The sequence below is a fragment of the Somniosus microcephalus genome, chromosome 5 (assembly GCF_052327205.1).
Source record: "Somniosus microcephalus isolate GS21.2 chromosome 5, FLI_Smic_1.0, whole genome shotgun sequence".
Lineage (NCBI taxonomy): Eukaryota > Metazoa > Chordata > Chondrichthyes > Squaliformes > Somniosidae > Somniosus > Somniosus microcephalus.
Genome location: NC_140991.1, coordinates 98,737,506 through 98,761,902, shown reverse-complemented (window position 1 = coordinate 98,761,902; position 24,397 = coordinate 98,737,506). Strand labels below are relative to the sequence as shown.

At 43.7% G+C, this 24,397-nt stretch overlaps 1 protein-coding gene across 3 annotated transcripts in view; it reads right to left on the bottom strand.

The window, feature by feature from the left end:
* Positions 1-8,536, bottom strand: part of dazl (deleted in azoospermia-like) — a 147,911-nt gene extending 139,375 nt beyond the window's left edge. The window contains exon 1 of one of the 3 annotated variants that reach the window (XM_085988023.1): positions 8,319-8,536. In XM_085988023.1, coding sequence (XP_085844149.1) covers positions 8,319-8,342 — 24 coding nt within the window. In that variant the 5' untranslated portion in view covers positions 8,343-8,536. The remainder of the gene's footprint in view (positions 1-8,318) is intronic. The other 2 variants (XM_085988022.1, XM_085988024.1) reach the window with 2 other exon arrangements.
* Positions 8,537-24,397: the final 15,861 nt, after the last annotated feature.

Genomic DNA, 24,397 nt, shown 5'->3' with positions numbered 1-24,397 from the left:
CAGCTTGGAAGGATCCGGTATCATAACAGTTTGATGCAGTACTGACTTTCACACCCAAGGGAGGAGCTGTCCATGTGTTTTTTCTGTAGGCCAGCCTCCAGAAGATGGAATTGCTCAATGACAGCCTCCTTTGTGAAGCAGTGGTCGTGACGAGAGGTACCATCCAACATTCCAGGTTGGACAGCCTAGGTCAGTAAATTCAGGTCCTGGGGTAAGGACAGGTGCTAACATAAACCCGAGCTGCAATCACACCTGACTTTCTAGTCCTATCATGAATTTATCTTCCTCGCAAAATCTTGGAGCACCATTAGAACTCCAAAAGAAATTCACATCTTGAACAAAATTGCAGCTACAAGCAAGGCTATTGTAGGCAGAGCAGCAAATAAGCCTTGCGATACTAAAATAAATGAGGCAACAGAAAGTAATGCACTTATTACATAGGATTACAAAGGATATACTGTAATTCCCTGGCCATGTTCTATCCCCCTTCTTAAACATAGGTATTATGTTAGCTATTCGCCAGTCCTCTGGCACTACACCTTTTTCTAATGAATTATTAAATATGTGTAGTAATGCCTCTGCTATCTCTTCCCTAGATTACATAGAAACATAGAAGGTAGGAGTAGGCCATTCGGCCCCGCGAGCCTGCTCCGCCATTCAATGCGACCATGGCTGATCATCCAAATTCAGTACCTGGTCCCTGCTTTCTCCCCATACCCCTGGATCCCTTTAGCCTTAAGAAATATATCCAACTCCTTTCTTGAATATATTTAATGAACTGGCCTCCACCACCTTCTGTAGTAGAGTTCCACAGGTTCACCACTCTCTGGGTGAAGAAATTCCTCCTCATTTCTGTCCTAAATGGCTTACCCTTTATCCTTAGACTGTGACCCCTGGTTCTGGACTCCCCAACCATCGGGAACATCCTTCCTGCATCTAGTCTGTCCAGTCCTGTCATAATTTTATAAGTTTCAATGAGATCCCCTCTCATTCTTCTAAACTCCAGCGAGTACAAGCCTAATCGACCCAATCTCTCTTCATACGTCATTCCTGCCATCCCAGGTATCAGCCTGGTGAATCTTCGCTGCACTCCTTCCATGGCAAGAACATCCTTCCTCAGATAAGGCGACCAAAACTGCACACAATACTCAATATGTGGCCTCACCAAGGCCCTGTACAACTGCAGCAAGACATCCTTGTTCCTGTACTCAAACCCTCTTGTTACAAAGGCCAACATACCATTTGCCTTCTTAACCGCCTGCTGCACCTGCATGCTTACCTTCAGCGATTGGTGCACAAGGACACCCAGGTCTCGTTACACTTCCCCTTCTCCCAATCTATTGCCATTTAGATAATAATCTGCCTTCCTGTTTTTGCCACCAAAGTGGACCACCTCACATTTATCCACGTTATATTGCATCTGCCATGTTTCTGCCCAATCACCCAACATGTCCAAATCATCCTGGAGTTTCTCGACATCCTCCTCACAGCACACATGCCCACCCAGCTTTGTGTCGTCTGCAAACTTGGAGATATTACATCTAGTTCCCTTGTGTAGATCATTAATATATATTGTGAATAGCTGGGGTCCAAGGACCGATCCCTGCAGTACCCCACTAGTCACTGCCTACCACTCGGAAAAGGACCCGTTTATTCCAACTCTTTGCTTTCTGTCTGCCAACCAGTTCTCTATCCAAGTCAATACCTTGCCCCCAATCCCATGTGCCTTAACTTTACACGCTAATCTCTTATGCGGGACCTTATCAAAGGCCTTCTGAAAGTCCAGATACACCACATCCACTGGTTCTCCTTTATCTATTTTACCAGCTACATCCTCAAAAAACTCCAGTAGTCAAGCACGATTTAGCTTTTGTGAATCCATGTTGACTTTGTCCGATCCTGTCACTGTTTTCCAAGTGCTCTGCTATTACATCTTTTATAATGGACTCTAGCATTTTCCCCACTACCGATGTCAAGCTTACCGGTCTGCAATTCCCCGTTTTCTCTCTACCACCTTTTTCAAATAGTGGCGTAACATTAGCTACCCTCCAATCCATGGGTACTGTTCCAGATTCCATCGAATGTTGGAAGATGATCAGCAATGCATCTACTATTTCTAGGGCCACTTCCTTAAGTACCCTAGGATGTAGATTATCAGGCCCTGGGGATTTATCGGCCTTCAATCCCATCAATTTCCCTACAAATACTGATTTCTTTCAGTTCCTCCCTTTCATCAGACCCTATGTTCCCCGGCATCTCTGGGAGGTTATTTGTGTCCTCCTCTGTGAAGACAGAACCAAAATATGTATTTAAGTTGGTCTGCCATTTCTTTGTTCCCCGTTATAAATTCCCCTGATTCTGACTGCAAGGGACCTACGCTTGACTTCACCAATCTTTTTCTCTTCACATATCTATAAAAGCTTTTGCAGTCAGTTTTTATGTTCCCTGCAAGCTTACTCTCATATTCTATTTTCCCCTTCTTAATTAATCCCTTTGTCCTCCTTTGTTGAATCCTAAATTGCTCCCAATCCTCAGGATTATTGCTTTTTCTGGCCAATTTATATGTCCTCTCCTTGGATCTTATGCTATCCCTAATTTCCCTTGTTAGCCACGGTTAGTCACCTTTTTTGTTTTATTTTTGTGCCAAACTGGGATGAACATTTTCTGCAGTTCATCCATGCGGTCTTTGAATGTTTGCCATTGTCTATCCACCGTCAACCCTTTGAGTGCCATTCCCCAATCAATCCTACCCAACTCGCGCCTCAGACCATCGTAGTTTCCTTTATTTAAATTTAGGACCCTAGTCTCTGAGTCAACTACTTCACTCTCCATCTTAATGAAGAATTCGATCATATTATGATCGCTCCGACCCAAGGGGCCTCGTACAACAAGATTACTAATTAATCCTTTCTCGTTACATAATACCCAGTCTAAGATGGCCTGATCTCTGGTTGGTTCCTCGACATATTGGTCCAGGAAACCATCCCATAAACAATCCAGGAATTCCTCCTCCACAGTATTGTTACTAATTTGGTTAGCCCAATCTATATGTAGATTAAAGTCACCCATGATGACTGCTGTGCCCTTATTGCACGCTTCTTTCATTTCCCTTTTAATGCCATCCCCCACCTCCGCCTTACTGTTTGGAGGTCTGTATACCACTCCCACTAACGTTTTCTGCCCCTTGGTATTTCTCAATTCTACCCATACAGATTCCACATCATCAGAGCTAATATCCTTCCCTACAATTGTGTTAATCCCTTCTTTAACCAGTAATGCTACCCCACCTCCCTTTCCTTTTTGCCTATCTTTCCTGAATATCGAATACCCCTGGATGTTGAGTTCCCAGCCTTGGCCATCCTTGAGCCACGTTTCCGTAATCCCAACCAAATCATATTTGTTTACCTCTATTTGTGCAGCCAATTCATCCACTTTATTACAAATGCTCCTCGCATTAAGACACAAAGCCTTCAGGCTTATTCTTTTAAAATGTGCGGATGCAATCCATCCGGACCAGGATGAGTTTGATTAGTTTAATATATCCCCTTTTTTTTTTTAAATGCACTTTTCTCATTACTCATCATCCATACAATGCAAATGAAACCAGCTGATAAGTGAAAAACATCAAGTAATCTATATCGGCAACCTGTGCAGTTTTAGTCAGTTAAACTGCAGATTCACCCATGCACATACATGGGGTCTTACCAACCTGCACTTAAGCACCGAGTACTTAGGCAAGTGGGGGCAGTCCCTGAGAGAGTGTGTACATTCCATATCAAACAGAAATTCTACATATGCCAATTTCTCAGTAGCTTAAGAGACTCAAACAACGTGATGGGCTTCTTTGCGTGCAGACACAAAACTGGCAACAAACAAATCAGTGTTCAATATGAATCTAAATTTCCTGTTACTCCAATTGTTGCCCATCTTCAGTCACTTACCAGACCTGCTTCGTTACACAGAACTATATCCTTCCTTACTAGACACGCAACGCACTGATTAAGCAAACAATGCTGAATGCATTGTCAGATTAACCCAATATGAGATGGGAGATGTGAGTTGTGCAAATTTTAAGTGGGTTTTCCTGTGTACAAAGGGTTCCTGTGGTATCTGACTGCCCATGAACGGAGTCTGCATGCATATCGATGCAGCTACCAAAAACCCAATGCAAACTGGTCAATTTCAGATAAAGTTAAGAATATTAACCCACCCTGGATCCATCCACTCTATAGCACCATCTGATGCATCGTCACCTCCTAGCTCCATCTTTGCCACAATCCCTCCAGTCTGCTTTCCATCCATTGCAGAACACTGAAATGGCCCTAGCCAACTTCACAAGTAACATCCTCTGCAACCATTACCATGGTGCATTATTCCTCCTTGACCATTCCATCACTGCTCTCCTCTGTTGCCCAGCTCCGTAGAACAGCCCTTGCATGGTTCTATTCCTACCAGTCTGAACAAAAAGTACATCTGTAATAAACAGTGAGGAGAGGAGCAGACTTCAGGAGGACATAGACAGACTGGTAAAATGGGCAGACACATAGCAGATGAAAGTTAACGCCATGTAAGATTTAAGTCACAGGTCACACACAATGGGTCTTAGGAGTTGTAAGGCATTTTATTAAGGAGCGGCAGTTTAAGTTAAGTACAACACACAATCAAGATAGACATAGCAGACATGCGACCATGACAAGCAGCTGGTATCGGTCCCGATCGGACAGACGGCTGACATGCACAAACAGCTCTTCCCTTCACCGTCTGTGCTAAAAGCTCTTTAGATATCTCTTTTACTCTTTTTAGGGGTGGGCCTAGGGTAGATTATCAAAGATACAGTCAACAACCTTTCTAGCACACAAACAGCAGATAGCTAGTCTGGAAACAAGGTCCCCGCCACGGTGCAGAATGTTGTAACATCCGCAGGGAACCAAGAACATAAGTAAATTCTAAAAGTCTATCCAGTTATTCTAACACCAGTCTGAAGAGACTTTTTTGGCTTGTTATTTCTTCCAATTTACGATTTCTTACAACTGAGACATGTGAGGTGATTCATATTAGAAGATAGAAGAGGCAATATAAACTAAATGGTACAATTTTAAAGGCAGTGCAGGAACAGAGGGACCTGGCAGTTTATGTACACAAATCGGCAGGACAAATTGATATGGCTGTTAAAAAAGCATATGGGATCCTTCGTTTTATAAACAGAGGCGGAATACAAAAGCAAGGAAGTTATGCTAAACCTTTATATTCAGTGGTTAGGCCTCAGCTGGTGTAATGTGTCCAATTCTGGGCACCATACTTTAAGAAGGATGTCAAGGCATTAGAGGGTGCAGAGGAGATTTACTAGAATGATACATGGGATGAGGGCTTTCAGTTATGTGAAGAGATTAGCGAAGCTGCGATTATTCTCCTAAGAGCACAGAAGGTTATGAGAAGATTTAAGAGGTGTCCAAAATTGATGGGTTTTGGTAAGAGTACATAGGAGAAACTGTTTCCACTGGCAGGAGGGTCAGTAACCAGAGGACACAGGTTTAAGGTAATTGTCAAAAGAACCACTGGGGAGACAAGATTTTTTAAAATATAAATGCAACCAGTTATGATGAATAAATAATTGAAGTGGAAAATTTACAAGGCTATGGGGATAGAGCAGGCGAGTGGGACTAATTAGATAGCTCTTTCAAAAAGCCGGCACAGGCAAGATGGGTCGAATGGCCTCCTTCTGTGCTGTACAACTCTATGATCTCCCTTCCCAAGTCCTCAAAGATCCATCCTTGGCTTCCTCCTTTTCCATGTGCTGTCCCTTGGCAACATCATCTCCAGCATTGGATCAACTTCCATATGTACCTTATTAATTTCTCTTGACCTCACAATTACTTCCACATTGTTCATCTGACATCCAAGTCTTGGATGAGTCGCAAAACCACTGTTTCAATGCCCAGCATAGACTCTATACCCTCATCACTGACGCCATCCGTCTCCCCAGCCACTTGCTTAAGCTGAACAAACCATCACCACCCCCCCTCCCCAATTGTCCTTGTTGACCTACATTGGTTCCTAACACACCCAATTTAAAATTCTTGCCTTAATCTTTAAAACTCTCCATAGCCTTGCCTATACAACCTCCTACAAGCCTCTTCTGAACACTGCCTCTTGTGCATCCTTTCCACACCACTGCACCACTCCCCACCCCCAACTGATGACAATTTTAGCCACATCAGCCATACACTGAAATTCCCTCCCTAAATCCCTCCCCTCTGCCTCTCTACTTCTGTGTCCACCTCAAAACTACCTTTTGACCTACCCTTCAGTTAGCTCCACTCACCTCTCTGCTAAGGATCAGTGTCTGTTCTACTTACTATTCCTTTGTTAATGCACTGAGATGGCTTGCATGTTAAAGATACCATATGGCTGTCATTGTAACTAGGAGAAGCCGAGACGTAGAAAGTTGCCATGGACCTATAAAAAGTTAGATAAAACCTGCAATTGGCAGATCAGTGGCAGATGAAATTCAATACAAATTAGTGAAAGATTCAAAGCATTGGCATGAAAAATGAAAGTCACAATTATACTATGGATGGTATAGAAATACCTAAAAAAAAGTGTAACTGACAACTACCTAAGCAGGATAATAGATTTGGCACTGAACATGTCAAATCAGTGAACACCACAAAAACAAGGTAAAATGCTTAATTATATTGCTAGGTCAGAGTACGAGTCAGAAGATGTTATGCTCAGACTGAACAGTGCCTTGATTAGATAGCACTTTCAACACGGTGTTCAGTTTATCACAAAGGTGATTAATTGGCATCGATAAGGTTAATCCACACCACTACTTGAGATATGGCAAGATAAATGGTGAAAAGAACATCCAAGACACAACTTTTTCCACACACAAGAGTAATCCCACACTTCGGTCTTTGGACTGGAGGCAAAAACCTTTGGTTCATTCAACATGACAGTTTTGGTCACCTTATCTGAGGAAGGATGTTCTTGCCATGGAAGGAGTGTAGCGAAGATTCACCAGACCGGTACCTGGGGTGGCAGGAATGACGTATGAGGAGAGATTGGGTCGATTGGGCTTATACTCGCTGGAGTTTAGAAGAATGAGAGGGGATCTCATTGAAACTTAGAAAATTCTAACAGGACTAGACAGACTAGATGCTGGAAAGTTGTTCCCGATGGCAGGGGAGTCCAGAACCAGGGGTCACAGTCTAAGGATAAGGGGTAGGCCATTTAGGACAGAGATGAGGAGGAATTTCTTCACCCAGAGAGTGGTGAACCTGTGGAATTCTCTACCACAGAAGGCAGTTGAGGCCAATTCATTAAATATATTCAAGGAGTTGGATATATTTCTTAAGGCTAAAGGGATCAAGGGATATGGGGGAAAAAGCAGGGACAGGGTACTGAGTTTGGATGATCAGCCATGATCTCATTAAATGGCGAGCAGGCTCGAGGGGCCGAATGGCCTACTCCTGCTCCTATCTTCTATGTTTCTATGATAGGATAATGTAGGTCTTCTATTCTGGATGAGTGAGCGGAGATGGGACCAATAGTTTCTCATATTAACCTATCTTGTGAACTCAAGTAATTCCACCTTGAGGTTTCATCGGCACAATTTAATTCATTTCTTTTTAAAAACAGCGATGTGGACGTCCTCCAACATTGTCAAACTTCGACTCCCCATCGCCTATCACCACCCCCGCCCTTCCCGGCCACCATAAATCGATCTTTGAGGCCAAAATCAGATCAGGCATGATCTTATTGAATGGCGGAGCAGGTTCGAGGGGCCAAATAACCTACTCCTACCTCTTATCTTATGTTTAAGCGTCGCCACATTTGTGATAATGGGATCCTGAAGTATTTGAGGGGCTTGAAACGCATTTGATGATTGTGTTCACGGCCGGCAGGGCATCAGCTAACTGGACGAACTATAAAAAAAAGTAACCACTTACAAAAGAAACCAAGGAACAACCGGCTTCAACACAGAGCTCCTAAACTGTAAGGCGACGAAGTGGGACTTAAGGTGTAAAAAAAAAACTACTTCCCCGCCCGCCGCTTAAGCGGCGATCGTTCCTCGCAGCAATTAACTTCCATGAAACTTAAATGTTGATGCGTCGAGAAATGGTCATTTAACGGTGTCTCTTGCAGGCGTCGAGAGCCGCACACCGCCCTCCACGGCTCTGGGGAACACGGCGCGTGGTTCAGGGTTTCAGTTTTACTTTATCAGAAGTTAATTAACGAACATATTTTTGAAACCACCCCGTGAACACAGAAACCAGTCGCGAGTTATCCCCCTCCCTTGCTTGCTTGCTTTTTACCATTTCAGCCATTTTCTTCACCATCAGCTACCTTCCTACCACCGGACTCGGAGCAACACGCGCCTCCACCGCGCGCACTATTTATATTCGGGCTCAGTTCATCAAGCAGGGGGGAGCCTACGGGGTTGTTACAAAGTCATGGTAGTATAGTAACCAGTCACCCTTTTCGGTAAATAGTCAGTATACTAATAATACACATCAAAATTTGTTAGGACGCGAAACACCACAGCAGCCAGGCAAAATGATGATGGTAGAAATGAGTGTATTTTCCAGATATCCTGTACAGGTGGGTGATGGTAGAGTCCAAGCCAGCCCCGCCCCCCGCTTTCGCGGCGAGCAAGTGCCGCCAGCTCGGGCGCGTGACCGAAGCTGGCCGGACAGGTCGCCATTTTGTGACATGAAAACAGTTTAACGCCCCAAAATCTTTTAAAGTTCAAAAATGGAGGGGAGATGGTGATAACGCAGTCGATACCAGCACCTGACTCTGTGCCGCGGGACCCTGATGATAATGGTTAAAGTTCACCATCATTTCGAAGTTAGAAATTATGAGGATTGAAACCATCCCGCCGCAATTAAAAAACATAGAATTATTAGATTAGATATACACTTAGAGCTGAGATGTGAACGTGTGATCTATAGTCCGGTGCTACATGTCCAACTCGGTCTAATTTCAGGAATGACGCCCTCGGTTGTGCTTTTTGTATATTATACATATTTATCTCAGTAACTTGTATAGTTTGTGTTCGTCAGAGCTTATGGGGACTGAAACAGACCCTAAATATCGGCCAGTTTGGCACTTGACGAGCCCTTGCACTCAAACTTCCTCGCATTGCAATCGCCGCATGTCGCAAACCCTAGGTTATAGAAAATGAAACTTCAGTGAATATTGTTTACCCACCAGGATAGTGTACTTGCCTAATTTACCTGATAACTTTGTTTCTACCACGCGTATTATAAACCTTGTTGTATTCTAGGTGTGTTGGATAAATGTTTGTTGATGTGATGCTGCTGTCTCTCAAGTTGGTGGTGATACAACTTTGGTTAAATTTATAAGTCTTAATAATGTTTCACATCAGAGAGCTGCGTAAAAGACCACGCTGAATGGAAAACAGCAGTAGTAATGAGAAGTCATACAGTAAAAGACAAGTTTTAAGTATTGTGGTATTTGGTTGCACTTTGGAAGGGCAAGATGTCTGTTAAGCCTTCGAAGCTCAGGGAAACGCTTGTCGCTGGATTGGCCTGTTTTTGGTTATAAGTTACATATTAAAGCCGTGTGTTAATGGAGACACGGAATGCAGGAGTTGGTTTAACAAGTCTCTACTGAATGGAGACAATCTGGAAACTGAAACTACAGAAGCCTGCCAGGGCCTTTTATACAGGGATGGTCACTGCCAGTACTGCAGTCTGAGACCAGTTATTCCCTTAAAGGGACATACACAACAATTCCTCCCCTTTTAGATAAACAGTACATAACATTCATTTAACAACTAAATAACAACTAATTACAATTACAATTATGGTTGCTAGATACATTAGTTGAAGTTAAGCAATTATAAGTTCAGTCTTTGAGGAGGCTTCCTGATTCTGTCTGGATAACGCCTCTTTGGGATATCAGGTTCTTCTGGCAAGGTTGAGTCGGGATCAATGTCGTTGTTTGGTTCGCCTGCTTCCAATATCACCGATTCTGCAGTAGATGCAATTGGTACTTCGGTTTCATCGCCAGGTGTATCAGATCGTGGTGTGGAGTTGAGGTTTTCCAGTGACTCTAGAATCTGGTCAGCATAGCGTCTTACAATGCTTTCTCCAACGTCCACGGTATACATTAGAGGTCCTTGCCGTGTACAGATCGTTCCTGGCTGCCATTTCTCTGTGCGGTAGTCCCGGGCCAAAACTGGTTGACCTATCTTAAAACTCCTGGTCGGCCTTTCATTCATATTCTGAAACTGCCTGTTCTCCACATCTCTTCTGACGTTTGGCTTAACCAAATCCAAGCGGCATCGTAGTCTTCGATTGAAGAACATCATGGCTGGAGTTTGGTTGGTAACCGCATGTGTCGCATTCCGGTAGGCAAACAAGAAGTTATCCACCTTGTGTTGTAGGGGTATGTCTTCATTACACATTGCCTTGATAGCCTTCTTGAATGTTTGAACAAACCTCTCGGCCAATCCATTAGTGGCTGGCTGATATGGGGCGGACGTGTAATGCTTAACACCATTGTTCTTTAAGAACCTCCGGAACTCTTCAGACACAAACTGTGGTCCATTGTCAGAGCAAATCTGTTCAGGCAGCCCATTCCTGGCGAATATGGTTCGTAAGACTGTGATAGTTTTTTCTGTGGTGGTTGAGGACATTTTTATTACCTCTGGCCACTTTGAATGTGCATCCACCGCAATTAAAAACATCAAGTCCATAAAGGGACCAGCAAAATCAATGTGCACCCTTTGCCATGGAGATGAGGGCCACTCCCATGGATGTAGAGGGGCTTGTGGTGGGGCGTTTTGGACCTTCTGGCATCCTGTACAGCTCTTGGTCATCCCTTCGATTTCTCTATCGATTCCCGGCCACCACACAAACACTCTGGCTAAGTTCTTCATTTATACCCCTCCCAGATGACCCTCGTGAAGCTCATTGAGCACTCTATCCTTCAATTTGGGTGGAATTACTACTCTGGATCCACACATCAAGGTTCCTCTGCACACTGACAGCTGTTCTCTTCTCGGCGAGAATGCTGGCAGCAGTGGTTCGCCATGTGCTGGCCATCCCTTCACCATTAAATCATAGACCCAGGAGAGTGTCGGGTCATTTCGTGTTTCCTTTTCTATGTTTGCATTCATCACAGGGAGACATTCGACAATAGTCGAGTGGAATAACTCCACTGGATCCACTGCCAGTTCTTCTTCCACCGTCGGCAACGGTAGGCGCGACAATCCATCAGCATTCCCATGCTGTTTAGTTCCTTTGTACTCGATGTCATATTGGTGTGCCCCTAGGAAAAGGGACCACCTCTGTAGCCGTTGTGCCGTCATTATCGGTACGCCCTTCTGAGGGGTGAAAATGGAGACGAGAGGTTGATGATCAGTTAGTAGAGTAAATTTCTGACCGTGCAGGTAGTGATTGAACTTCTTCACCCCCCACACCAGGCTGAGGGCCTCTCTGTCAATCTGGGCGTAGTTACGCTCGGCTGAAGTTAACGAGCGTGACGCAAAAGCTATCAGCCTCTCAGAACCATCAAGGAATTTATGTGACAGTACCGCCCCAATGCCGTAGGGAGACGCATCACACGCCAGTCTTATCGGTAGTGATGGGTTGTAGTGAGCCAATACTTCTCTTGAAGTGATTAGGTCCTTACTCTTCTGAAAGGCCCGCTTACATTCATTGCTCCATTTCCATGCTACCCCCGTTCGTAGTAGGGCGTTCAGTGGATGCAGAATTGTGGACAAATTCGGCAAAAACTTATGGTAGTAATTCACCAATCCGAGGAATGACCTCAGTTGTGACACATTTTCAGGCGCTGGAGCCTTAACTACTGCTTCAATTTTGTCAGGGGACTTATGCAACCCCTCTTCATCAATCACGTGGCCACAATACGATATCTGTTTCTTAAAAAACTCGCACTTGGGGCGATTGGCTCGTAGTCCATGTTCACGTAGTCTAGTGAGCACCTGCTCTAGGTTGGCAAGGTGTTCACTGTCATCTTCACCTGTCACTAGGATGTCGTCCAAGTAACACTGAGTCCTCGGAATCCCTTGCAGGACTTGTTCCATCGCTCTTTGCCATATCGCCGGAGCTGATGCTACTCCGAATACCAGTCGATTATACCGGTAAAGACCTTTGCGAGTGTTTATCGTGAGATACTTCCTAGAGGATTCTTCAACCTCCATCTGCAAATATGCTTGCGCTAGGTCAATTTTTGTAAAACGCTTCCCTCCGGATAGTGAGGCGAAGATATCTTCTATCCTCGGAAGAGGATATTGTACTGTGTGAAGGACTGGGTTCACTGTCACCTTGAAGTCCCCACAAATGCGAACCTTCCTTGGCTCCTCAGACTTATTGTTTAACGTTTTCTTCATGACAGGAACGATGGGTGTCGCCCACTCGCTCCAGTCTACCTTAGACAACACGCCTGCATTCTCCAGATTCTCCAGCTCTGCCTCGACGGCTGGGCGAATTGCATATGGTACCGGTCTTGCTTTGAAAAACTTGGGAATTGCATTCTCTATTTTTATCGAGGCGGTTACGCCTTTAAGAGTGCCCAGTTCTTGTTGAAATACCTCTTTGGCGTCAGCTAAGATTGTTGACAATCGTCCAGGAGTGACGTCGTCATCCTTTTTACCAGCCACCGTCAGTGCCTGAATGGAGTGCCAGTCTAAACTTATCTTTCTGATCCATTCACGTCCCAATAACGGTGGTCCACCATCTTGCAGAATGTAGAGATACAATTTCCATATTTTCTTGCCGTTGTATTCGACAGGCACCCTTATTTTTCCTCTGGGGTATACTTTTTGCCCCGTATACGTCCTCAAGACAATGGATGTCTCTCTCAAGGGTATGTGTGAGAATAGCCGCTCGTAGTCTCGTCGATTCATGACGGTTAGAGCTGATCCTGTATCCAATTCCATTTTGACTTGAGACCCTGCTATCGTGAGGGTGACCCAAATGGTTCGGTAATCCTCTTTTGCTATTACGTTGTGAAGTTTGAGACAGCTTAGTCACTTGTTCCCGGATTCACTATCGCTCATCTGGTCTTCAGAACTACTGTCCGTCATCTTTTGTACTTTCCTGTACGGTTCCTTAGTAGCCTTTTTATTGCCGTTGGTCTTCTTCTCAGACCTGCAAACTCGTGCAATGTGTCCCATCTTTCCGCATTGCCTGCATATTTTGTCCTTGGACCAGCAGTCCTTCTGGTCATGGTTTGTTCTGCCGCAGCGATAACATTTTGCAAATCCCCGTGTCATTTCGTGGGTGCCGTATTCCTGTGGCTTTTGTTGTATTTCCGCAGCTCCCCTTGCTGCTGCTTCGTACGATACTGCCACGCTGAAAGCCTTATCTAGCGTCAGCTCTTTCTCTGAGAGTAACCTCTTCTGGGTTCCTTCACTCAGGAGTCCACAGACAAATTTGTCCCGTAAGGTATCTGCCAGTCCTGCTCCGAACTGGCAGTGCTTTGATAGCTTGCGTAGTTCCGTAAGGTAATCAACATTGCTCTCATTTTTATGCTGATTTCTCCTGTGGAATTTAAATCTTTCTGCTATCAGCAGTGGTGTAGGATTTAGGTGTTCCTGTAGGATAGCAACAATTTCGTTAAAACTCTTCGCCTTCGGTTTGGCTGGAGTAATCAGGTCCCGCAATAGGCCGTACGTTCTTGCGCCCATTAAATTTAGCAATACCGATGCCTTTTTCCCCTCGGCTATTTCGTTTGCCTCGCAATATACCTCGACTCTTTCCACATACGTGGTCCAGTCTTCTATTGCATTATTGAAGGCAGTGATATCGCCAGTCTTTGGCATCTTGAAAATCTAAGATGGCGTCTCCCGTGCTTTTCCTTCTTCCCCGCCGAGTTAAGATGGCGCCTCCCGCGCTTTCCCGCCGCTGCCGCTGCTGTCAACGCTGCTCTCCGCTGTATTTTTATTTTTAACCGTTCCCGTCGTGGAGCGGACCCTCTGGGACACTTCCCTCCCTCTTCTTAGGTCCGAACGCTGCCCGGCTGCGAAGCACCGGCCGTGCCCTGTGTGCTCCACCCTCTCTCTCTCTCTTTGCTTCCCGACTCGCTGCCCGGCCCCGTTGCAGAGCCACCCGATCGAGCTCTAGCCCGCCGCAGCCCAGGAAGGATCAGTGCACTACCTGCCACCAGCCCGATTAGCTGGGAAACCACAGACTGGGGAACCAAGCCTGGCACTTGACAGTCTCCCCTGCAAGTTTTCAATCCGATGATTTGGAGGGCGGTTGCCCACGGTCGACGCCCATTTCTCGAGTTTCTTTGGATTATTTTTTTTTTCTTTTCTGGCTTCGACCTTCAATAATGTCGTCTGAGGTGCTGCCGAGTTGCAGGTAAGTTCGTTTCTTACTCGTCGCCAATATTAAATCCGTGTGTTAATGGAGACACGGAATGCAGGAGTTGGTTTAACAAGTCTTTACTGAATGGAGACAATCTGGAAACTGAAACTACAGAAGCCTGCCAGGGTCTTTTATACAGGGATGGTCACTGCCGGTACTGCAGTCTGAGACCAGTTATTCCCTTAAAGGGACATACACAACAGTTACACACACATACTACAGTAATAAAGCTACTTAAGTACCGGGAATGGTGTTATTATTGCACTCTTCATTAAAATCAGCACCGCAGACACAATTGTATGTAAAAATAAAATGTAGCTTCACCAGTGTTATTTTTACCTCATTGTTGTATTTTAACTTTAAGTTTACTCCAACTAGTATACTCTTATTTTACATAAACATTTCCCTTATTTAAACTTAATATATTTGGGACCATCCAGAGGGACTGCATAATATTTTCCAGTCCTTTATTGTGTTCTTAAATTTGTCCTGCCACCCCCCACCCCTGCTCACTCTGTCCATTTTTTTTAGGGTGAAGAAAGTTTTTTTAAGATAAGGATATATTTGTCTAAAAAACCAGCTTTAAAAAGTTCTTAATTGAAAGCCCAAATTCAAACGAGTGACACAGATGCAATTTTATAGTCCCATTTTGACAGGTAACAATTAGTAAGTGGGTTGTTGATATCAGTGAGTAGCACCCACACCCAGACAAGTAAATTAACCTGTCGTGCTCAAAGGGCTAAATCTATGTGAGCCTGCCATCTTGTCACCATCCTTTGGGCTTTGCCGTCAAGATGAGAATCAATAATGCCCATGATTTTTGTCTAGCATATAGTCTGGTTGAGCATTTTTTTTGTTGCATCTAAACAATTTTGGAACAAAATTCTGGGAGGAAAGTCCTTCACTGGCTGGAGATAGGGTTGCGCTAAGACTGGTAAGGTGTTACAGATTTTATATAAGAAGTATTAAGTTCTTAATGGCCGGGAAATCTCATATTACCTACATCTACTTCAACTGGTTGATTATAATCTTTTTGTCTTGCTGTATTATTGAAAAGCTGAATGAATTTAAGCTTTCCTTTTATTAATTGCCTAAGTGTTATGAAGAGAAATAGCTGTATATCTATCAATATCTTTCAGCCACCTTTACTACTTATTTTATGCTCTTAAACTATTTGCTGGCAGCAGAATTTTTGTGTAGCTTTCCTCATTTCAACAATGTACTATCCCCATTTATTTCTCCCTGCAGGAGGAATGCTATGTAAGATGCCTATTTATAGGCTACCACCAGGCAGCAGTACAAAAGCATGAAGTAGGACGCTGCCTGGCCTGCTGAGTATTTCTAGCATTTTCTGTCGTTATTTCAGATTTCCAGCATCCGCAGTATTTTGCTATTGCATGAAGCAGGGTAACTGTGACAAAAATTTATTGTTTTGGCTGTGCTGAATTTTTTTTAACTTTCATTTTATACTTTTAGAAACCGTATAGGGATTAGATTGGGCCTTGTAGCACCCATTTTTTAGCCACTATGCGACTACCTAAGGTTTCAAAATTGTGTCCAAGTTGCGTGTGCACATTTCCAATGGGAGGTGCGCAGGATGCCATTTGGGTAAATGGGTTTGCGCATGCCTATCAAACACCGGCAGCATACACAGCAGCGAGATCATGACGTGAACCCATCAATGCCATTTTGGAACCATACACTGCAGCCAATGCCCTGTCTTAACTTCACACAGCTAAACACGACATTAAACGACACGAAGGAACTCCCACCAGTGCTATTTAAAGGGATCATGAAGTACTTGCAGATGAGATGTAGGATTATTTCTTCTGGCTACTGATGCAATTGTAGACGTTTTTCGAGGTTTCCTATACTTGCCTAAAGTTTTGGTACTCTACAGGGAGTGGCCTGACTGGTCTTGCAGTACTTTTTGTGTTATTTTGGATAGAGTGGGACATATTAGGGACAGCTAACATGGTTTCATAAAAAGTAATGTTTTATAAACCTGATTGTATTTTTTGAAGAAGTTACGAAGTTGTTGGATGAGGGAAGCCCAGTACACATTGTCTAATTAGGCTTCCAAAAAGTTTTTGATAAGTTACCGCACAAGAGGCTTTCCCTGTAGCCCTGCAAATGTTTTTCTTTCAGATACTTATCCAACTCCCTTTTGAAAAATAAGATTGAGTTTGCCTTCACCACCCTTTCAGGCAATGCATTCCAGATCTTAACCGCTCACTGAGTAAAAAAGTTTTTTCTTGCATCGCCTTTGGTTCTTTTGCCAATCACCTTAAATCTGTGTCCTCTGGTTCTCAACGCTTCTGCCAATGGGAACAGTTTCTCTCTACTCTGTCCAGACCCCTCATGATTTTGAACACCTCTATCAAATCTCCTCTCACTCTTCTCTGCTCTAAGGAGAACAACCCCAGCTTCTCCAGTTTATCCACGTAACTGAAGTCCCTCATCCCTGGAATTATTCTCGTAAATCTTTTCTGCACCCTCTCTAAGGTCTTAACATCCTTCCTAAAGTGTGGTGCCCAGAATTGGACACAGTACTCCAGTTGGGGCTGAACCAGTATTTTACACAGGTTCATCATAATTTCCACACTTTTGTACTCTATACCTCTATTTATGAAGCCCAGGATCCCATAAGCCTTTTTAACAGCTTTCTCAGCCTGCCCTGCCACCTTCAACAATTTGTGCCCATATACCCCCAGGTCCAGATGACCAAAAGCCTGGTCAAAGAGGTAGGTTTTAAGGAGCGTCTTAAAGGAGAAAAGAGAAGTGGAGAGATTTAGGGAGGGAATTCCAGAGCTTAGGACCTAGGCAACTGAAGGCATGACCGCTAATGGTGGAGCAATTAAAATTGGGGATGTTCAAAAGGTCAGAATAGGCAGCACACAGAGATCTAGGGGGATTATAGGGCTGGAGGAGATTACAGAGATGAGGGGCGAGACCATGGAGGGATTTGAAAACAAGGATGAGAATTTAAAAATCAAGGCATTGCTTAACTGGGAGCCAATGTAGGTCAGCAAGCACAGGAGAGATGGGTGAGCATAACTTGGTTCAAGTTAGGACACAGGCGGCAGAGTTTTGGATGACCTCAAGTTTATGGAGGGTAGAACTAGTTAGGCCGGCCAGGAGTGCATTGGAATAGTCAAGTCTAGAGGTGATAAAGGCATGAATGAGGGTTTTGGCAGCAGATAGGTTGAGGTAAGGGCGGAGACGGGTGATATTACAAAGCTGGAAATAGGCAGTCTTAGTGATAGAATGGATATGAGGTAGGAAGCTCAATTTGTGATCAAATATGACATCAAGGTTGTGAACAGACTTGGTCAGCCTTAGGCAGTTGCCGGGGAGAGAGATCAAATCAGTGGAAAGGGAATGGAGTTTGTGGGGTGAACCGAAGACAATGGCTTTGGTCTTCCCGATATTTAATTGGAGGAAATTTCTACTCGTTCAGTGCTGGATGTCAGACAAGCAGCCTGATAGTATAGAGACGGTGGCGGGTTGGAGAGAAGTGGAGGAGAGGTAGAGCTGGGTATTGTCAGTGTACATGTGAAAACTCATGTGGAGTCGCTGGATGATGTCACCGAGGGGAAGCATGTAGATGAGAAATAGAAGGGGGTGGGGGACACCAAAGTTGACAGTGCGGGATCAGGAAGAGAAGCCACTGCAGGTGATTCTATGGTTATGGCTGAAAAGATAGGAATGAAACCAGGCAAGTGCAGTCCCATCCGGCTGGATGATGCTGGAGAGGCGTAGCAGAATTTTGTGGTCAGCCGTGTCAAAGGCTGCAGACAGGTCCAGAAGTGTGAGCAGAGATAGTTTACGTTTGTCGCAGTCAATTAGGATGTCATTTGTGACCTTGGTAAGAGCTGTTTTGGTGCTTTGGTGGGGGCAGAAGCCTGTTTGGAGGGATTCAAACAAGGAGCTCTGGGAAAGGTGGGCGTGGATTTGGAAGGCGAGATAGAAGTGTTGGACTCGGGTCTGGAGCGGCAACGAAAATACGCATGTGGATGGACACGGGGATTAAGTTACAAAGGTATGATTAAATGCTAGATTAAGTGAGAAGTTCCAATCAATGTTCCAACTGTCAATAAAGTAAGGCCCTTGTAAAGATTCTATAAAAAGACGGTCTGAAAAAAAATTTTGAAGCAAATTTCTCAGAAACTAACCAAAACTCCTGAACATCCATGGAAGAAAGCAGAAATCGACAAGAGCCAAGGGGCAAATCAGTATCCATAGCTATGTCAGTTTCAAACCGATACAGCTACAGCTGAGGTGACGCCAATAACTGACAGCGCCCCCGTTAAATAACTGACAGATAATCTAATAAACTGATAGAAAAAGTTGGTATTTTTCTTCTGGATCGCCTTGAACCTAGCGAACCTCCTCCTGATGGTGGGCAGGGGGGAACCCGGCCAAGATAACCTCCCGACAACACTCCGATAGCAAGATAGGCTAAAAGAGTTGCGACTCTACACTTTAGAGAAGCGTAGACTTAGGGGTGATCTGATTGAGGTTTATAAGAATCATAGAACGGTTACAGCACGGAAGAAGGCCATTCGGCCCATCGAGCCCATGCCGGATCTCTGCAAGAGCACTTCAGCTAGTCCCACTCCCCCGCCCTTTCCCTATAGCCTTGCAAATTTTTTTCCTTCACATACTTATCCAACTCCCTCTTGAAAGCCGTGATTGAGTCTGCCTCCACCATCCTTTCAGGGATTGCATTCCAGATCCTAACCACTCGCTGAGTAAAAAAGTTTTTCCTCATGTCGCCTTTGGTTCTTTTGCCAATCACCTTAAATCTGTGTCCTCTGGTTCTCGACCGTCCTGCCAATGGGAACAGTTTCTCTCTATCTACTCTGTCTAGGCCCATCATGATTTTGAACACCTCTATCAAATCTCGTCTCAATCCTCTCTGCTTTAAGGAGAACAACCCCAGCTTCTACAGTCTATCCACGTAACTGAAGACCCTCATCCCTGGAATCATTCTCGTAAATATTTTCTGCACCCTCTCTAAGGCCTTCACATCCTTCCTAAAGTGCAGTGCCCAGAATTAGACACAATACTCCAGTTGAGACCAAACTAGTGTTTTACACAGGTTCATCATAATTTCCACGCTTTTGTACTCTACCTCTATTCATGAAGCCCAGGATCCCGTAAGCTTTTTTAATTGTTTTCTCAACCTGCCCTGCCACCTTCAACGATCTGTGCACATATACCCCCAGGTCTCTCTGTTCATGCACCCACTTCAGGATTGTACCCTTTAGTTTATATTTCCTCTCCTCATTTTTTCTATCAAAGTATATCACTTTGCACTTTACTACGTTAAATTTCATCTGCCATGTGTCCGCCCATTCCACCAGCCTGTCTGTGTCCTCTTGAAATCTATCACTATCCTCCTCACTGTTCACTATACTTCCAAGTTTTGTGTCCTCTGCAAATTTTGAAATTGTGCCTGTACACCCACATCCAAGTTATTAATATATATCAAGAAAAGCAGTGGTCCTAGAACCGACCCCTGGGGAACACCACTGTATACCTTCCTCCATTCCAAAAAACAACCGTTCACCACTACTCTCTGTTTCCTGTCACTTAACCAATTTTGTATCCATGCTGCCACTGTCCCTTTTATTCCATGGGCTTCAACTTTGCTGGCAAGCCTATTATGTGGCACTTTGTCGAAGGCCTTTTGGAAATCCATGTATACCACGTCAACCACATTGCCCTCATCAACCCTCTCTGCTACCTCATCAAAAAACTCGATCAAGTTGGTTAAACACGATTTGCCTTTAACAAATCCATGCTGGCTTTCCTTAATTAATCCACATTTGTCCAAGTGACTGTTAATTTTGTCCCTGATTATTGTTTCTAAAAGCTTCTCCACTACCAAGGTTAAACTGGCCTGTAGTTGCTGGGTTTATCTTTACACACGTTTTTGAAAAAGGGCATAACATTTGCAATTTTCCAGTCCTCTGGCACCACCCCCATATATAAGGAGGATTGGAAGTACCTCCACGATTTCTTCCTTCATTTCCCTCAGCGTCCTAGGATGCATCTGATCCTGGGGACTTATCAACTTTAAGTACAGCCAGTCTTTCTAGTACCTCCTCTTTATCAATTTTTATCCCATCCAGTACCTCCTCTACATCCTCCTTCACTATGTCTATGGCATCATTCTCTTCCTTGGTGAAGACAGATGCAAAGTACTCATTTAGCACCTCAGCCATGTCCTCTGCCTCCATGCATAAGTCTCCTTTTTGGTCCCTAATCAGCCCCACCCCTCCCCTTACTACCCGTTTACTACTTATATGCCTGTAGAAGACTTTTGGATTACCTTTTATATTAGCTGCCATTCTATTCACATACCCTCTCTTTGCCCCTCTTATTTTCTTTTTCACTTCTCCTCTGAACTTTCTATATTTAGCCTGATTCTCAGATGTATTCTCGACCTGACATCTGTCATAAGATAATGAAGAGAATAGATCGTGTTCCAGTTGACAGTATGTTCCGATTAAATAGGTTAGGGAGGAACAGGGATCACAATTTTAAGTTGTATAAGACCAGATCTAGGTTAGATATCAGAAGGTGGTTCTTTTCCCAGAGAATAGTGGACCTCTGGAACAGGCTGCCATCTGGTGCAGTGGATGCTGATTCACTGAATTCCTTCAAGCAAGAGCTGGACCTGGACCTGTTTCTGGTTGGGGCAGACATCACCTCTTACAAAAGGTAGGTACTTCAATAAATTCAGGGCTAGAGTAATCTCCTGGACTAGTTTCAATTGCCTAGATGGGTCAGAGAGGAATTTCCCAGATTTTCCCCCCCTAAATTGGCCTGGGTTTTTATCTTTTTTTGCCTCTCCCAGGTGATCACATGGTTTTGGGTGGGGTGTAGAGTGTATATATTGTGATACTCCAGGTATCGCAATTGTGTGCAACAGGCTGGATGGACCAGAGGGTCTTTACCTGTCCATCATTGTTTGTATGTTCATATTTAAAACATTGTGCTGAAAGAAATTGCTTCCAGACATGAGTGGCCTGGCAGGGCTTCCTCTGGAAATTGAGCATGACTGGGAGAATGAAGAGACCACGCAGAGCAGGACAAGCTGCTAGAAGAGGGAGGCACCCAGCAGGAGGCCATATCTGCAGAGGGTATTCAGGGAGCAATCCCCTTACCACAACTTCAGCAAAGGCCAGTGCATGAGACGTCTTCAGTTCGCAAACGAGGTTGTGACTGAAATTGTCAACTGTTATAACCACAACTGCAGCCTCAAAGCAAAGCAAGGACAGTACTGCATGTGGCTATCAAGGTGACTGTGGCTCTTAATTTCTATGCCTTTGGGTCCTTCCAGGTTGCTGCTGGAGATATAAGCAACATATCACAGTTTGCAAGGCACTGCTGTGTAAGGGAGGTCACTGAGGCTCTGTATATAATGAGAAATGGTGTGGAGATGCCGGTGTTGGACTGGGGTAGACAAATGTAAGAAATCACACAACACCAGGTTATAGTCCAACAGCTTTATTTGAAATCACAAGCTTTCGGAGCGCTGCTCCTCCTGACGAAGGAGCAGCGCTCCGAAAGCTTATGATTTCAAATAAAGCTGTTGGACTATAACCTGGTGTGTGATTTCTATAATGAGAAACACCTACATCTCATTCCCTCTTGCCAGAGACAAGCAGGAGAGGAGTAAGCATGAGGTTTTGCAGTCATTGCAGGGTGCCATTGACTGTGTGCACATTGTTTTCCTCATCTGAAGTCGGCCGTTTTACATAGGATTACATAGGATATACGGTACAGAAACAGGACATTCAGCCCAACCAGTTCATGCCAGTGTTTATGCTCCACTCGAGCCTCCTCCCGTCTTTCCTCATTTAACTTTATCAGCATAACCCTCTATTCCCTTCTCCCTCCTAATGCTTATCTAGCCTCCCCTTAAATGCATCTACACTATTTGCCTCAACTACTTCTTGTGGTAGCGAGTTCCACATTCTCACCACCCTCTGGGTAAAGAAGTTTCTTCTGAATTCCCTATTGGATTTCTTGGTGACTATCTTATATTGATGGCTTCTAAGTTATTCTCTTTCCCACAAGTGGAAACACTCTTTGTATCTACTCTATCAAAATCTTTCATAGTTTTAAAGACCTCTATTAGGTCACCCCTCAGCATTTTTTCAAGCGAAGAGTCCCAACCTGTTCATCCTTTCCTGATAGGTATACCCTCGCATTTCTGGTATCATCCTTGTAAATCTTCTCTGCACCCTCTCCAGTGCATCTATATCCTTTCTATAATATGGAGACCAGAATTGTATGCAGTACTCCAAGTGTGGTCTAACCAACGTTTGATAAAAGTTGAGCATAACTCCACTATTTTTCAATTCTATCCCTCTAGAAATAAACCCTAGTGCTTGGTTTGCTTTTTTTATGGCCTTGTTAACCTGTGTCGCTACTTTCAATGATTTGCATATTTGTACTTCATTTGCGAATTATATGCCCATTCTACAAGTTTATTAATGTCCTCCTGTAATTTGTTGCAGTCCTCCTGAGTACTGACTATCCCCACCCCCCCCCCAAAATTTGGTGTCATCTGCAAATTTAGAAATTGTGTTTTTGATTCCAAAGTCTAAATCATTAATATAAATTGTGAACAGCAGTGGTCCCAGCACTGATCCTTGTGGAACACCACTACTCACCTTCTGCCACTGTGAATAGCTACCCTTTACCCCTACTCTCTGCTTTCTGTCTTGAAGCCAGCTAGCTATCCAATCTGCTACTTGTAACCTGACTCCACATTCTCTGACTTTATTCATTAGTCTATTACGTGGTACTTTATCGAAGGCCTTTTGAAAATCTAGATAAATTACATCTGTTACATTACCATTGTCTACTCTCTCTGTTACCTCTTCAAAAAATTCAATGAGGTTGGTCAAGCAAGAATTTCCTTTTTGAAATCCATGCTGACTATTCCTTATGTTATATTTGGCTTCTAGATGTTCTTCTATTTTCTCCTTTAGTAGGGATTCCATTATTTTTCCTACCACCGATGTTAAGCTGACTGATCTATAGTTCCCTGGACATGTTCTATCTCCCTTCTTAAATCTAGGTATTATGTTAGCTATCGGCCAGTCCTCTGGTACTACACCTTTTTTTTAACGAATTATTAAATATATGTAGTAATGCCTCTGCTATCTCTTCCCTAGATTCTTTTAAAATGCGTGGATGTAATCCGTTTGGACCTGGGGTTTTTTCCTCTTTGAGTTTGATTAGTTTATTTAATATATCTCCTTTTTATTTTAAATGCATTTATTTCATTACTAATCTCATGATCCAAAGTCATGTCCACCTGTTCTATCTTCCTGGTAAATACTGAAACAAAGTAATTATTTAATATTCCTGCCATCTCTCTATCGTTGCCTGTGGCGTTATCCTGTCCTTCCCTTAGTGGCCCTATTCCCATCCCGACCTTCCTTTTTTTATTTATGTGCCTGTAAAATATTTTACTATTTTGTTTTATGTTCCTTGATAATTTAATTTCATAGTTCCTCTTTGTCTTTCTAATTGTTTATTTGACTTCTCTCCTAATCTCTTCATATTCTCCCTTATCATGCTCTCCCCTGCTGTCCATGTACTTAATTTATGCCTCTTTCCTTATCCTCAATTTTTCCCTAGGGCTTTATTCATCTATGGTGTCCCATTAGTGCTTATTTTTGTTTTTTTGCGGAGTATATTTTTCCTGGACTTTGTTGAACACCATTTTAAGTGTTTTCCTTTACTGTTCCATGTCATTGTTTGCCAATATTATTGTCCATTTTATTTTCCCAAGTTCTATTCTCAGCCCTTCAAAATCAGCTTTTCTCCAATCTATTACCCTCGTCTTCGTCATACTTATGTCCTTCTCAATTATTATCTTAAAGCATATTATATTATGGTCACTATTGCCTAGATGTTCCCCTATTTTTACTTCTCTTATCTGCACTGGTTCATTTCGCACTACTAGATCCAATAGCAAATCCTCCATTGTTGGGCTT